The sequence below is a fragment of the Alligator sinensis genome, unplaced genomic scaffold (genome assembly GCF_000455745.1).
Source record: "Alligator sinensis unplaced genomic scaffold, ASM45574v1 scaffold227_1, whole genome shotgun sequence".
Classification (NCBI taxonomy): domain Eukaryota; kingdom Metazoa; phylum Chordata; order Crocodylia; family Alligatoridae; genus Alligator; species Alligator sinensis.
The window spans coordinates 3,340,735-3,356,051 of record NW_005841966.1 but is presented as its reverse complement, the minus strand read 5'-3'; the positions used below and the strand labels follow the sequence as shown (position 1 = coordinate 3,356,051).

The 15,317-nt window shown below is 43.3% G+C and overlaps 1 protein-coding gene across 1 annotated transcript in view; it reads left to right on the top strand.

Moving 5' to 3' along the window:
• The window catches only part of LOC102369199 (fibrillin-2), a 22,952-nt gene extending 9,366 nt beyond the window's left edge, over nucleotides 1–13,586 (top strand). Inside the window, exons 6-8 of the mRNA XM_006020733.2 lie at nucleotides 6,867–7,098; nucleotides 8,152–8,323; nucleotides 11,588–13,586. Of these exons, the coding sequence (XP_006020795.2) occupies nucleotides 6,867–7,098; nucleotides 8,152–8,323; nucleotides 11,588–11,962 (779 nt within the window). The 3' untranslated portion in view covers nucleotides 11,963–13,586. The remainder of the gene's footprint in view (nucleotides 1–6,866; nucleotides 7,099–8,151; nucleotides 8,324–11,587) is intronic.
• Nucleotides 13,587–15,317: the final 1,731 nt, after the last annotated feature.

Here is a 15,317-nt window from a genome sequence, read left to right as displayed (position 1 = left end):
ATCTGGTTACTGTTTTTGTACCTAACTCAGGTACATCTACACAAACTATTGTCACAACACTGACTGGAGTATAGATATACCCTATTCTTCCCCTCCCCACCCCACCCCATCCTCTAATCAGGTACTTACTACCAAACTTATAGAAAAGTAGGATGTTGGCATGTGTCATGTCTTGGCTAACCTGTAGCATAACCAATGAGTAGTGTTCTCAGATAAATGGAAAAACACAATGTAAATTACTACAGAAACAGGTACTCAGAAAGATTCAGGTGCATTAGCTCAGAATATGCTAATATTAAGGAGATTAAAACCAAATTAAAATCAAATATGAATACAGACCATGTACATACCAACAATAAAATGTTGCATTATTATATTGTAGTTAAAGTAATAAAATTAAAACAACAATAGGAACTTGTGGAGGATAGATAAAATGAATATGCATTATAAGAGCAAACCAGGGTAAGAAATTAGGCACGCGGAAAGTAAGGAGAGTATAAATAACAAAAATGAAGATTTTAAAAATACTTGAATCGTGAAGTTTCAAAAAAGGTACCTGAACAGATAACACGACAGCAAGAAAGATGTAAAGCAGGGGTGGGCAAAATACCACCCATGGGTCAGATCCGGCCTGCCAGGCAATTTCATCTGGCCTGCAGGCAGGTGCCCACCAATTCACTGCATCTGGCCTGGCCCAGGTTGCCCCTGCTGCACTTGCATGGGGCTGAGCCGTGCTCACTCGCATGGGGGCAACACATATTGCGCTCCCACTCTCACTCACAAGGCAGCCCTGACCCTGCCCCACAGGTAGGGAGACGGCGGCAGGGGAGGGGAGGAGCTGTAGCAGGTGGGCAGGGAGCAGTGGCAGGTGGGGGTTGGTGCAAGGGAAGGGTGGCAGTGGCGGATGGGGGGCAGTGGGAGGGAGCACAGTGGCAGCTGGGCAGGAGCATGGGGTCTGTACTGGTGCCTCAAGGCCGGGGCCAGCGGGGGCCCAGAGTGGGGAAGCAGGAGTGAAGAGCCCATGCCAGTGGGGGCACAGGGTCTGCAAGGCTCCATCATGCAGGGCTTCCTGGGCTCACATGCAGTTAGTTCCTGGGTTCTCCACCTGCGCTATGCTCCTCTGTGGGGAGCCCCATGTGATGGAGCCAGGGGCCTGGCCCAACCAAGCTCCATGACCTGCAGCGCCAGCTTCATCGCGCGGTGCTCCCCTCAGCAGCCTGTGCAATGGAGCCAGTGGCCTGGCCACATGCAGTCCTGAGACTTGCCAGGACCATGTACCACCAGGGGGCTCCACCCGCTGCTGTCGCTGGCGGGCATGGGATGTGCACAATGGGGGAGCCCACACATCCCCCCTACCATACACATGCACCCACACCCCCCCACGCACTGCCCAGCAAACTCCACCACACACCTGTGGCCCTCCACAAGCCCTATACCCATCCATGCACCCACACCCTCCATACATCAACACACCCACATGCTCCCCCACCCCACATACACACATACCCATACCCATCCACCCACCCACTCATATCCACTCCCCCACACCCCACACAAACCCCACACACAACCACACCCTCACCCTCCACCACACGCCACATATACACACATACCTACATACACACACCCACAGCCCCCCACAAACCCTATACCCACCCACCGATACCCCCCACACAGACACACAATATACAAGAGAAAGACTTCATTTTGAGCTATTATGCAATCACCTCTGTACACAATGCAGATACAAATCGGAAAAATATTTTTTGAAATAAAATTAAACTATGTTATTGTCAATGTTTGATTTTTAGTATGAGCGCGCTGATATATTGGTCTGTATTGTATCGGCACCGATAGAAAAGGAAAATTAATGTTACAGGCAACCAAATGGGGTTTCGCTTACCGGGGTTTCGCTATAGCACTCATTAAAAATACCTACCTGGATTTACTTAGCGCTCAGCGGTTTTGTTATAACACTCAGCGCTGGAGGTAGGGAGAAACAGTGGCAGCAGGAGTGGTGGTGGCAGCGTCGAGTGAAGTGGTGAGTGGCAGCCGGTGGGGCTCAGGGTGGGGAGGCAGGAGCCCAGGGTCCACTCCAATACATGGTGTTGGAGTGGGTGGGGAGAAGCAGTGGCAAGAAGGGGCGGGTGGGGGGCCGGGCAGTGTAAGCATGGAGCCTGGGCCACTGGGGCCCAGGGCAGGGTGGCAGGAGCCCGGGGTCCACTCTGGCACATGGTGCTGGAACAGCCGGCAGGCGAGGAGTTGCAGCACTGACGGCGAGAAGGGGCGGTGGGGAGTGTGAGCATAGGGCCCAGGCTAGTGCTCAGGGCCAGGGCCAGCAGGGCGGCAGGAGCATGGGGGCCGAGGCCAGGGCTGGCAGGATCACAGGGCCTGGGCCAGTGCGAGCCAGTGCTCAAGGATACATGTGCAGTGTCCCCCGCCCCAGCCCACAGTGGAGCCTGCGGACCCCCCCATCCCTGGGCCCGTTACCTGTTCTGCCAGAGCCCCATTGCTCACCGTTAATCCCTGCGTTCTCACTGTTAACCCCTGGGCAGGTGGGTCCCCAACTCAGGCCCCACAGGCAGGGTGGCTTGTGCTGTGCACAGGTGCGTTGGTAGCCAGCGGGTGCAGGCCAGCAGGGGCCATTACGGCCGTGGAACAACGAGGCCAGGAGGATGCCTTCCCTAGCGGAGTCCACGCAGTGCCTTGCTGTAAGCAGCAGGGCCAGAGCCGGCAGGAGCGCAGGAACCAATTGTATTTATTTACATTAAACTCTATGGGAAAATGGGTTTCGCTTAACATGGTTTCACTTAGCACTCGGCTTTTCTGGAACCAATTAACAGCGCTAAGCAGGGGTTGCCTGCATCGGCAATCGGCTTTTTTTGACCAATAATGTCATTGATAAATGCCTCGTTCATGAGCACAGCCGCAGCATGCACGTGGCCAGGAATGCAGCCAAGCAGCTTGGAGACCAGCCTCTTGCTGGTAAGTCTATGAGAGGAAGAGGTTGGGGGGTGCAGATTGAGGCCCCCATGTTGAGGTAGGGAGTGGAGCTGGGGCGGGTCATGGGATGGAGCCGTGGGTAGCTCATCTGGGGGGGTTGGGGTGGCTCTCACCACTGTGCACACCCCCAGGGAGGCATGGGGGACATGTGCCCCCTGGATCTGTGTGCAGGGTGAGGGTAGACTGCCGCCGTGGGCTGAGGGCTGTATCGGCCTCTTCCCGGTAGGGGGCTGGGCTCAGGATGGGTAGTGGTGAGGCAGGGCAAGCAGTGGCCGTGTTGGGAGGAGTGGGCTACAGGGTGGCTGCAGCCCCCCACATAATCCCCCACCCAGTGTTGCCATCTCCCAGCCTGCCTTCATCTGCCCCCAGCACAGCTCCAGCCCAGCCCCTCTGCTGGGAAAAGGCCACAGCGGGCAGCCCGCCCTCTCCCTGCACACAAATCTGGGGGGCACATGCTCCCCATGCCTCCCCAGGGGTGCGTGTAGTAGGGGAAACTGTTCCCTGAATGAGCTGCCTGTGGCTACACCCCTTCCTTCCCCGCAGACTTACTGACTGGATGTTGTTCTCCAAGCTGCTGGGCTGCATATCAGCAGTCGGATTGGTACCAGCCAATATGGCTGATTAATAATCAGCCATCGGTATCAGCCAAAAAAATCTTTAACTGTTCACCCCTAATTTTTAGTATATAACTTGGGTTTTTTCTGGTTCCAAGGTGGCAAACTCCCTTGCCGAAAGGAGTACTTCCAGAGGCAAGGGGAGGGATTTCCACTGGCAACAGTCAGGGGTTAGGGGCAGGACTTCCAGTCCATAGATAGCTACCAGGGGGTGTGACACCTGTCAAGGGGCAGGGTTACCTGTGCAGCCCTTGACAGCTCACCAAACCTCATTCAGCAGCCCTTCAGCCAAAATAATTGCCCACCTCTAGTGTAAGGTAGTGACGAGAAGAAATGGAATTAAAAATAAGAATGTAGTTCAGGAGAGCTTTTGAAGCCCTGCAAATAACTAGTTCAGCTAACATTTTTTAATCCCGGTCCTCTTTAGAAGATTTAAAAACTTTCACAATGGACCTTATGACATTTCTTGGTGTATATGAAGGAAGGGATGAAGTATTGAATACACAGTGGGCACATCCACACAAGACGCCCACTGCGTAGTTATGCCCACTGTATTCTTGCATAACCGAGTACTAAATGACTGAGTCGTAACTGGCAAAGTGTTGCATCACCATTGCCTAGTGACACTTGCTGCACAGTAACTCGTTACTATTACACAGTAGCTCAGTACTGTGCGGTAACAGTTCATGCCTGGCAACACTACTGTGCATTAGGAACAAGCTACTGCAGAGTAAGCGTCTCATGTAGATGTGGCCAGTGATCGGATCAGAATTTGACTACCAGTATTTTAGCAACAACTTTGTAAATTGTTTAACTTTAATGAGATGCTCAATTATGAGAAAGGAGTCAAATCATAGTAAGCTTCAAAGTGTCCTAGTAGAGATCTGCAACAAAGCACATCAGAGAGAAGCAGTGACTCAACCTAAGTGCTAAATGATAACTATGCTTAAAATAATGTGGTAAATTTTGAGGAGTGTAAATATGAATAATTTATGACTATTCTAAATAGTCTTTTTCTATAGGATCATTTCATGTGGTGGGCTTAAATGTAAACAATGTGATTAACTTTTATTACATGGCAATTTGTCTGCATACCATAACTGCCCAGACATTAAGAAAACCTAACTTTATCACAAAAACTGCATTTTCACCTAAGTTAATCTTGTTTCTGTATATCTGATTTAGTTTCCCAATTAGGATAGACATGCTGCATATAAATGTCAGATCTAATTATATCTGAACAACAAAACCTGGTTACAAACCTAGCAAATGTGCTTTTTCAGGCACAGTTCCAGCTCTGCTGAACATGGCAATAAAATACCCAATAAACTTGTGCCAAATGTAATTTCTTAAGGCATTTTTTAAACTATTTTAGTTCTCTTAATGTACATGTACACAATGCATTTTTAACATGTCAATTATAGTTTCCTACATTAGCAAGAGAGAAAACCATTGAAAAACGCAAGATAATTTGAAATGTAGGATTCTGCACTCTTATTTAGAGAAGTTTGGCCAAACAGCATACCACCCTCTTACTGAGGGAAGAAGCAAAGATGGTTTTGTATTTAAGGTACTGAACTTAGAAATGTTTGGTTGTACCAAAGACTTATGAAAGGAAGCTGGCTGGATCAGTACTGGGCGCCGCACTTCAAAAGGGATGTGGCCAGCCTGGAGAGGGTTTAGAGGAGGGCCACCCGCTTGGTGAGAGGGCAGCAGGACAGGCCCTACGAGGAGAGACTGAAGGACCTGAACCTGTTCAGCCTCAGCAAGAGGAGGTTGAGGGGGGACCTGGTGGCTGCCTACAAGCTCATCAGGGGAAATCAACAGCAAAAAGGCAGAGCCCTTTTCTCCCCAGCACCACCTGGGGTGATAAGGAACAATGGTCATAAGCTGATGGAGAATAGGTTTAGGTTGGAGATCAGAAGGCAATATTTTACAGTTAGGGTGGCCAAAATCTGGAACCAACTTCCCAGGGAAGTGGTCCTCGCCTCTCTACCTTGGGCAAATTCAAGAGGAGGTTGGATGATCAGCTGTCTGGGGTCTTGCGAACCCAGCATTCATGCCTGCCTGTGGCAGGGGGTCAGGCTAGATGATCTGTTCAGGTCTCTCCTGACCCTAGCTACTATGAAACTGTGAAACTATGAAGTTCTCTTTGACTCATTTCCCCAGCCGCAAGAAGGATAATGATGGTGTCTTCCTACCACACAAAAAGTTGTGAGGATATACCCTGAGAGGATGCTTAGTAGTCTAATCTATATAGCAGCTTCCACAGATAGGCTGTTTTCCTTATTCACTGGATAAAAGTTTGATCGATCTATACAGCAATCCATAAAGCAGATACAAGAAAATGTCCAATTTCCATAAAACCCGGATTTGAACAATCTATTTGATTATTCCCCTAGAGCATGCTCTTTTTGACACAAGCATTTAGAATCATGGAAATGTAGAGTGAGACCTCAGTGGGTTATCTGGTCCAACACTTTGCTCAAGACAGGATCATCCCTATCTAAACTATTCTAGACAAGTGTATGTCCAATTCTTAACATCTTTGGGGACACCCTTCACACACAACTACCAGATGTAACACCCAACACCAAAAACTCCCTTTAACTTGCCACAGGTAAAGGAAGAGGATGGAAGCATTGAAAATGTCCTACCACTATAATGACAGGACATAATTTGTTAAAATGGGCTCAAAAGATTCAAGATGGTCACAACGAATTAAGGGCAGAAAAACAAGGAACCCAAACAGAAACCCTATTAATACTGTTTCTGAGACGTTCCTACTTATATTGAGCCATGCTCTTTTACAATATTCTGAACTCCCCTCTCCCTTTAAAAAAGAGCTTGTTCCAGTGTTTGACCACTCTCATAGGATATATTTAAAGGGTTTTATTACTTTCTATTTTGTAATTCTGGGGGAGGGTTCAATATGGCAAATGTAGGAACTCTTGGTGAATGAGAACCTGTGAGCACAGGGGCCTGGACCCAATAGACTAGGATCCTGGCCTTTTCACTTCCTCTGATCCTATGAAAGGGGAGACCTGCACTGCTGCACTTGACTGTGGTAGAGCTTACAGTGAATGATCTTGAGAGTTGTGTTGCCAAGAGTCATGTTTGGCACATGTTCAAGAAATAATTAATTGGGAATTACTGAAATATTTACCGCTTCTTGGAAATCGTATCTGCAATTCCTTCCCTCAGTATCTTCTCATTTGGATAAATAACATGTTGTTGTTTGCTTGCTAGATGAAAATGAGTGTTCCAACCCTAATGCTTGTGGCTCTGCATCTTGCTACAACACACTCGGAAGCTACAAGTGTGCGTGTCCATCTGGATTTTCCTATGACCAGTTCTCCAGTGCATGCCATGATGTGAATGAGTGTTCCTCTACTAAGAACCCCTGCAATTATGGTTGTTCCAATACAGAAGGTGGCTATCTCTGTGGCTGTCCACCTGGATATTACAGAGTTGGACAAGGGTGAGCTTTCTCCTCCACACATTCTACATTGATGATAATTATAGAGCAGTGGTTCCCAACCTTTTTTTGCCATGACCTGCTGCTGGGAGAGCAGTGTGGCATGGCTCGTCCTTTGTGTGCGGCACTGCCGGCATTGCTCCTGCAACCCTTATTTGGGTCATGACCCGAGGCTGTTATAGAGCAATAAGTTATATACCCTTAGGAAACACGAGCTGCCCAAATAAGGTTTACAGAAAACTCTGTCTGTACCAAAACTAGGGTTAGAATACTAGAAGTCTCTAACCTTTGCATACTACTGCGTGTGGCATGATGGTAGACTCCACAAGGCCAGCGGTCTGGCCAGCTATGTTGGCCTAACCTCTCAGACAGGGGTCATGCAGCAGGCCAATAGAGCTGCAGAAATGAGTGGTGTCCTGATGGATTAGGGAGAGGCTCGCAGCTATGTATGTGTGTTGTGCACAAGAATAAAGAATTGGCTCAGTTTAGCATAAGAACAAGAAAGTATGAATCTGTCTACATTCAGTGCAGAAAACCATCATTTTAAATCTAGCATGTGACCCAAATTAAATAAAATTGTATTTCCCTTTTTGCTTGTCAGCACAGTGTGCATTTAAAACTCACCTCTAAGTGTAATCCTCAGATAATATTATATATGAAAGGTGTAATCTGTGCTATGGTTAAGGGCTCAACCCAAAAATAAAGCAAAAAAAAAGGAAGTAATTCAAAATAGAAGAGTTTCCTTGTTTCCAATAGGGGTTAGAATTCAAGAGGAAAATTGGCTTCCCAAGGAACTGTTCTGTTCATTGTTCTGTGTATTGAGGATTACCAGGGATAATTACAGTCCTAATACATAACCACCCTTTTATTTAGTATGTTGCACTGTACAGAACAATGAAATACAATAAATTCATAGTTTTATGGGGTAATAGTGCTATGAGTTGTGTTCTCACTTCTAAGTGAAAAAGAGATTAAACTGAGGTAAAATGAAAAGGTTTTTTTGAGGTTGACCAGTTTGAAAAATGGGTCGCTAATCTGGTGATCATTGTTCAACAGCCATTGCGTCTCAGGGATGGGATTTAACAAAGGCCAGTACCTGCCTTTGGATGGAGATGTAGATGAAGAAAATGCCTTGTCTCCAGAAGCATGTTATGAGTGCAAACTGAATGGCTATTCAAAGAAAAATAGCAGGAGGAAAAGAAGTGTGAATGAAACTCAGCCTGCAGAGGTGAGTGAATACTGTAACAAACTACAGTTAGTTTGTATATGTGTTCACAGGCTGTCATACTCTATGATTTTGGCAGAAGAAAAGGGTGGAGTTCTGTCGGTCACTGTGAAGGATCATGTAGCCATGGGGTTTTTACATGATGAAAGGCTTTCAAACCTGAGTGGCATGAGGACAATCATATTGCAGTGGAATTACTAACTGACATTAGAGAACAATGCTTCTTTCTGAATAAGGCTCAATATCTTCCTGTTACTTCGATGCATATGTTTGAAGGGAGTGAGCCAATACTGGCATGTGTGTTGGGGGGAAACGTATAATTGGCTCCCACCACCAAGTGCGTTTAGAAGAATTCCCATTGTAGTCGTTTTTTGTTAAAGCTGCTAGAAGCCTTAAGGCATATGTACACCTATTAGGCTATGTAGCTTTAGTCTGGGAGACTTTACACGGCTCATTAGTCTGTGTATTGCTGAAGTGTTTCTACCTCGCTTTGCTGCACAGTGCTGTAAGACTGTGTTATCTGCATTACAGGATGTTGTTTTATGGCAGTAACCCAACTGCTGAAAGTTGTAATAAGGGGAAAGCTATTGTCGGGGTTAAAGGAAGGCAGCGGCCAAAAGATATAAATCATCTCACAGTTTTAAAAGGGCTCTGAGTGAAGATGAAAATGGATATGGAAAAGAGATCCTGCTTCGTACTAAATGTACATATTGTAGTATTGACAACATTTCTTACACCTGCCAACTAAGCAACTCTTCAGGCAGAACACCACAATGGCACATTAGTTATCTGATATTAAAATGGAATTTGGGATTCCCGCAGTGTGGACTGCAAAAGGCTATGTCACTCCCACAGTATGCGAGTGACTCTCCTCCATATGTGAACAGGATAGCTGAGTTCATGGTGTTCTGTTCTGTAGCATATCATTCCCAAAACTCGTGCATTAATTGGCTTTGGAAGGCAATTTCTTGAGAGATTTGCATGCTTACCCTCCCTTCTCTTTTATGTTGAAAGCTGGTATTAAATACCAAAAAGCAGAGGGGGGGAGGGGAAGGGACAGGAGGACCATGTGATTGACTAAGGTTTAGGTTTGAACTGAAACCAATGTTTTGTCCATCTTCTAGAAAGGGAAAACCAAAAAAAAAGTTGGGGGGTGGCACCTAAACCAAATATGCCCAATGTGGTCTCCAACTATTTTACGTAGCGTCATTCACAAAATGGAGGAGGTGGTAATACCCTCCCACCCAGTAGCTTAGTGCTTAAAGCACTCAGGATGTGAGAAACCCAGATTCATTTGCAGTCTTCTCCTTGAAATGATTTGAACATATATCTTCTAGGAGAGGACTTGCCAGGCTGTAGGTCCTTTGGGTCAATGCACTCCCATTCTTCCCTTCTGGAGCCGTTACATTTGTGCAAGATATGGAAATGTTCATTGAGCTGGAGAGAGTGAAAGCGACTCTCCCTGCCTGCCAATGGAAAGCCCTAGGCTCTATTCCCTGCCCTTGTAAATGCTCATTTATCTGAGGTGAAAAAGCATGACAGGAGATAGTGAGAGCAAATTCCTTTTCCCTCAGCACACATTTGTGGTAAGGGCACTCTTGGGGCAGGAGTGGTGGAGGTGTGGGGGGGAGACATTTTATCAGCCTAATTTGTCCAACAGTTTTAGGACGAATTAACCTACATTTATGATGGATTTGCCAAAAGTTTGCTGAGTATTAGAGGAGAAACTTTTGTGCATGTGTCTGGAGATAAAAGCATATCATTGCTACATGCAGCCATGGCAGGAAGATGGAGGAAAGGGTACATTTCCTTATTTGTCACTTGAAAACAGTAACATGCCCAAGAAGCAAAGCAGCTTTGATACTTTTAATCATATACAAGCACATGTTATTTTGTCAGTGCATACCCAAGGTTACAGCTCAGCACTTCGCTCTTACCACTGTGGTAAATTTACATCATTTACTGTTTTCAGGATTATTTAGTAACCTAAAGAAAAGAGGACCCTGCAACTAGGATTAAAAGAAAAATATCTAGACCTATGCACTTTTGACTGCAAAATATAAGAGCACTTTGCAAAGAGAAGTTTTCAAAGTAAAGTAAAAAAATCCATCCGATGAAATAGTTAATTTCTCATTTAATTCAGTGCTCCCTATTATTATTACAATATCTAGTTAATGTCAGGCAAGAGCTATTACAAGTCATTGTTGCCTAGTGCTATTAGGTCTGTGTGAAATCCCTAGTTTCATTTGGAAATATTCACAGCAAGTACACACCCCATGGAAAAAAAAATCTTGAGGGTCAACTGGCAGCGTGCCTGAGATTTAATCACAACTTGTCCCAATGCCTCCAGACACCAACAATTTGCCTTATTGTGCTGAATGTTTCATCTCCAGCACACAAAATATAGTAGAATAGGGCCATCCACTTCCCACCTTTACAAATGCACATCAACCCTGACAGCAGAAATTCTCATACGCAGGAGAGAGAGACCGTATTTACTTACAAAAAAGGCATAGTCCTTTCTTAACTTTTTTTCTTTAGAGGCATCTGTAAAAGCTTGTGTGTTGTCAAAACAAAACTTTAGGTCATTGTGTCCATTTTTGCTTACATATGTTCACATCGGAGACTAATGTCCGGAGTGGATCCAAACAGGTTTGTTTTACAAAGAAATTTACCTTTTTCAGCTGATTTGCCACAAGTGTAGTGGTTTTCTTTCCTTCATTGCTCTTACCATGAGATGCTGAACCTAGTATCTTTTGAAACCAGGCTCATAGACTGTCCATGAAGAGTGGTCTACCTACATTTTCAGAGAACTTCCAGCACATCACAGTGGCACAGGGTCCTATTTTTCATCTATAATATTTACACTGAAGTATAATTAGGTCATTTGAACAGTTAGAAGAGACTGGACCTCATGTTTCTTTCCTCCACAGTTAAACTTGTGCCTTTTCTCCACATGGACTTTTTTTGCAAGCATAAAATTATGTAAACTCTGAGGAAGGATTGAAATATGAACCCTCTGTAGACTTGATGCTGTAACTTTAATTATCCTGTTAAGGCTGAGTGAGAAGCCCTAAAGATTTACAGGGTGTGTGATGTGGAACAGAGTAGTTCTCCCAGCTGGAAAGGATATACAATGCCTTCTTTCACAGCTGTAGTTTGAGAGAAGGTCAGAAACTGTTACTAATCCAACTCATTAGCTTTCATTGCTGGAGGAATAATAGAGTATGTCTCTCTAAAGGTCCTTTTTCTCCTCTTTCACCTCAGATTGAACAGATTAGCTTGGAAAGTTTAGACATTGACACTCCTCTGAAGATGAGGTTCAACAACTCTGGGCTTGGCAACAAACACCACATCCTGGAACTCATGCCAGCCATAGAACCCCTTACCAATCACGTCCGCTATGTCATCTCCCAAGGCAATGATGATGGCATCTTCCGAATCCATCAGCGGGATGGACTCAGTTTCCTGCATATGACCAAGAAAAGATCTGTACCTGGCACTTACACACTGGAAATCGTTAGTGTTGCTCTATACAAGAAGAAGGAGCTCAAGAAACTGGAAGACCAGAATGAGGATAACTACCTCCTAGGAGAACTTGGTGAAGCTCTCAAAATGAGGCTGTGGATTGAATTCTATTAGCTGTCTTCCAGACTTAGTCCAGTTCTTCAGTCACTTCCGTTCATCTATTTATCCACCTGAGCATGTCTATTTTTCAAAGCTTTAAGCAGTCAATGACTTGACTTTTAAAAGAAAAAATAAAAAAGTGGGAGGGGATGGGGGGTGGGGGGAGAAAGAAAAGAAAAAGACCTCTCTATCTTTCCATCCTGCCAAGACTGCAGAATGACCCTACAGGAGGGGCAACTTTGACTCTGCCATGGCCAAATGCTTGATTACAATGGCAACCATGGTTACTGTATCTTTTATATAACCTCAGTTTAAAGTGTATTAAAAAAAAAGCCTAAAGTTCAAGAGGTCAACATATGGCACTAAATGGCACAAAATGTGAGCTATTTTTTTCTGTTAGCAGTCTATAACACTTTAGGTATTTTGCTATAGTTCCTAATTAAAAATATAGATGTTTATTTATTTTTAATGCAGTAATATATGGAGAAATTAACAAATTATGTAAGCAAAAAGGGAAACGTGCTTGTTTTTCTTTAGATTTATAAATTTGAGCTATTACATTTTAGAGTTACTTTCTTAAAAAAAAAAAATTCCAGTAGATTTGAAAGGTTTCCTTTTGTTTTTGTGCCAGTCGTCCAAATAGCATAGGGATATTTTTTAAAATATCACAGATCTGAAAGAGCACTAATACATCCTCTAGATATTCTGAAGTGCTCTTCAAAACTATGACTATTCAAAATATGTCTTAAATGAACTGTAATTACAACATTAGTCTCTGTAAAGAGGATATTTCACTGCAGGTCACTAGGACTTTATTCTGTATCAGCTATATCAAATAATGGAAGCTGAAGCACAACCACTGTAGCAAAATACCTTGACTGCTTGTAATACCATTAGCATTGCAGACCAAACCGTACTGTATTTCCTTCTGATAACCTCAAGGAACCACATGTGCTACCACAACACCTCATTCTCACAAAAGGTGCTCTACATACTTGCATTACTGTAGGCAGCTGAAGAAAAGAGTCTTTCTTTGAAGGGAACACCTGATGTATCATACTATTTGGTGCTGGCTTGGATTAATAGTCCATTTACTAACGTTGAGCTGTTTCAGGACTGCCATATGTGCAAGCTAATTATGCAGTGCAGACAAGGGAAATGTGTATTTGAAATCAATTTGTTAGAACTTACATTAATACTGTAGTTATACACCGTATGCCTCATTTTATCATAGCTTATTTTGTAAGAAAGATGTTTGTACAATGAGTTGACATTTAGTTTACCGTAGTAATTTTTTTTAATGTTGTACCATATTATGTGTTAAATGTATGTCTCCAATGGTGCTTTTTTGACAGCTGGTGCCTGTACCTAGTCATGTAACAGAACTTCATATGTGAAACAGCCAAAGAACATGCCAACTCCAGGGTTTTTTTTTTCCAGTTGTATACCGGTGCTGACCAAAGATTACTAACAAGTGATCACTTTTTTATTATTATTATTTTGTTCAGTTTGGGTGTTTTTTCTGGGGAGGGGACCATTGTAAATTTTTAATCAAATATTTGTGAGAAAAAAATGTTTTGTTTGTAGGTCTGTATCAATATGACAACACTTTTCTTGCAATAAAGCTTATTTTGGGGTAGGTTTTTTTCTTGATTTGCCTGTGTATTTCAAACAATGTATATACTAACCCCCATTTGCATTCTCCAGTGGCACTACTAGGTTAATAAGTAATGCTGAGCTATATGTTTCTTCCACTAGGGAGATACTGCCCCATTATGCAGGAAGGTTTTTTGGAAATCTGTACCCAACTTGGTTTTGCAGAATGTCTCCTTTAAGAATGCTATAGATTACCCTGAAGTCCTTACTATGGACTGTAAAACGTGCATTGCCTTGCTACTGCATATTGGATTTAATGTGGGGGTTTATTTCAAATAATGCTATCCAAAACTGTATGTGTTGCTGTTGTTGCTATGACAGAAGAACAGAGAGGAGGATAGAGCGCTGGGCCAAGAATCAGAAAACCCAGATTCCCTGTTCTTTCTGTATCTTGTACTTTTAGCATTGGTAAGGCACTTGAACTCTGACCTGCAGAGTTCACTTTTTCTGTAATATACAAATTAGGGAAAAACAGAGAAGCCCTTTGGAAGAACCACCCCTACTTGCTATTCTTAGAGAAAAATTAGTTGTACAGCTTGACTTTTTACCTCATCATGATTATTTCTACAGTAGGGTGTCTAATTGAATTGTATGCAGCAGGTTTCCATTGGTATACAAAATCTGGTCATTTTTTTTTACCAATGGTACTACCTTTTTAACACAGGAAAATGATTTATTAATTTAAAAATACACAGTGAAATACCACTGTACTCTACCAAATAAACCAACATTAACATTAGAAAAAATCATATTTTCAAGTGTCAGTATTCATGTTATTTACATGCTAAGTAAAAGTCATGACAAGCTTTTAAGGAACTGTGCACTTGCATTAAACTCTAAGGGGAGATAAAAAACCCAGAAGTATGGAATTATGAGTGTTCTCAATGTTACCCTTTGACAATGAGGAATTAGCTGCAAAGAATGATTTGAGTTATTTGCCTTGGGGTATTCTTTCCTAAAATGTACGTGTGTGTTTAGATTCATCTGGCATGTGTTAGTGCTGCAATTTAAGTATTACAGTATGAAATTACATGGAACCAAAGTTATTTGACACTAGCCTACGATACTGTCATGAAAGGTTCATTAAGGTTTAAATCTGCTCCTGAGTAAAATGATTGAAATATATAGCAGTAATCCTAAAAGTCCTTCTGAGGCCTTGCAAGTGTATCTGGTATTGCAGTGATATTACCATTTTTTTTATCAGACAGTTTCCAAGAAAATTAGTCATTTTCCTATCTGGGAATACTCCAGGAAGTGCTCATTACAGTGACAGCCAACAGAGTGAACTGAGTAGAATGATTATCTTTTGCCAATGATTGCTACCGTTATTTGCTTTCCATTTTCAGATGTTGGTTAACAATCCCTCAGAGGCTACAGCATTTAAGTATTAGTGTATTTTATAAAGTCTAAACATATAGAGATGCTTACATAGACCACGAACATTTTTTGGTCTATTTAATAGGCTAAAAGAGTAAGTATATTTTGCAAAGCCATCAGCTAAATAGGTTTTAATGACTGGGCCTTCAAAACCTTTTCCCTACTACAGTATCTGAGCTCAACATACCTGTGAAAATCTTGTAGCAAATCCCCCAACATAACTGAAGATGTAGTTGACAAAGTTAAACCTTATCTCTGTTACTGGCAATTCTATATTCTCATTTGGGCTAGGGACATAAGTTACACATAAACCAGTTTAAGTGATCAGAAACTGGTT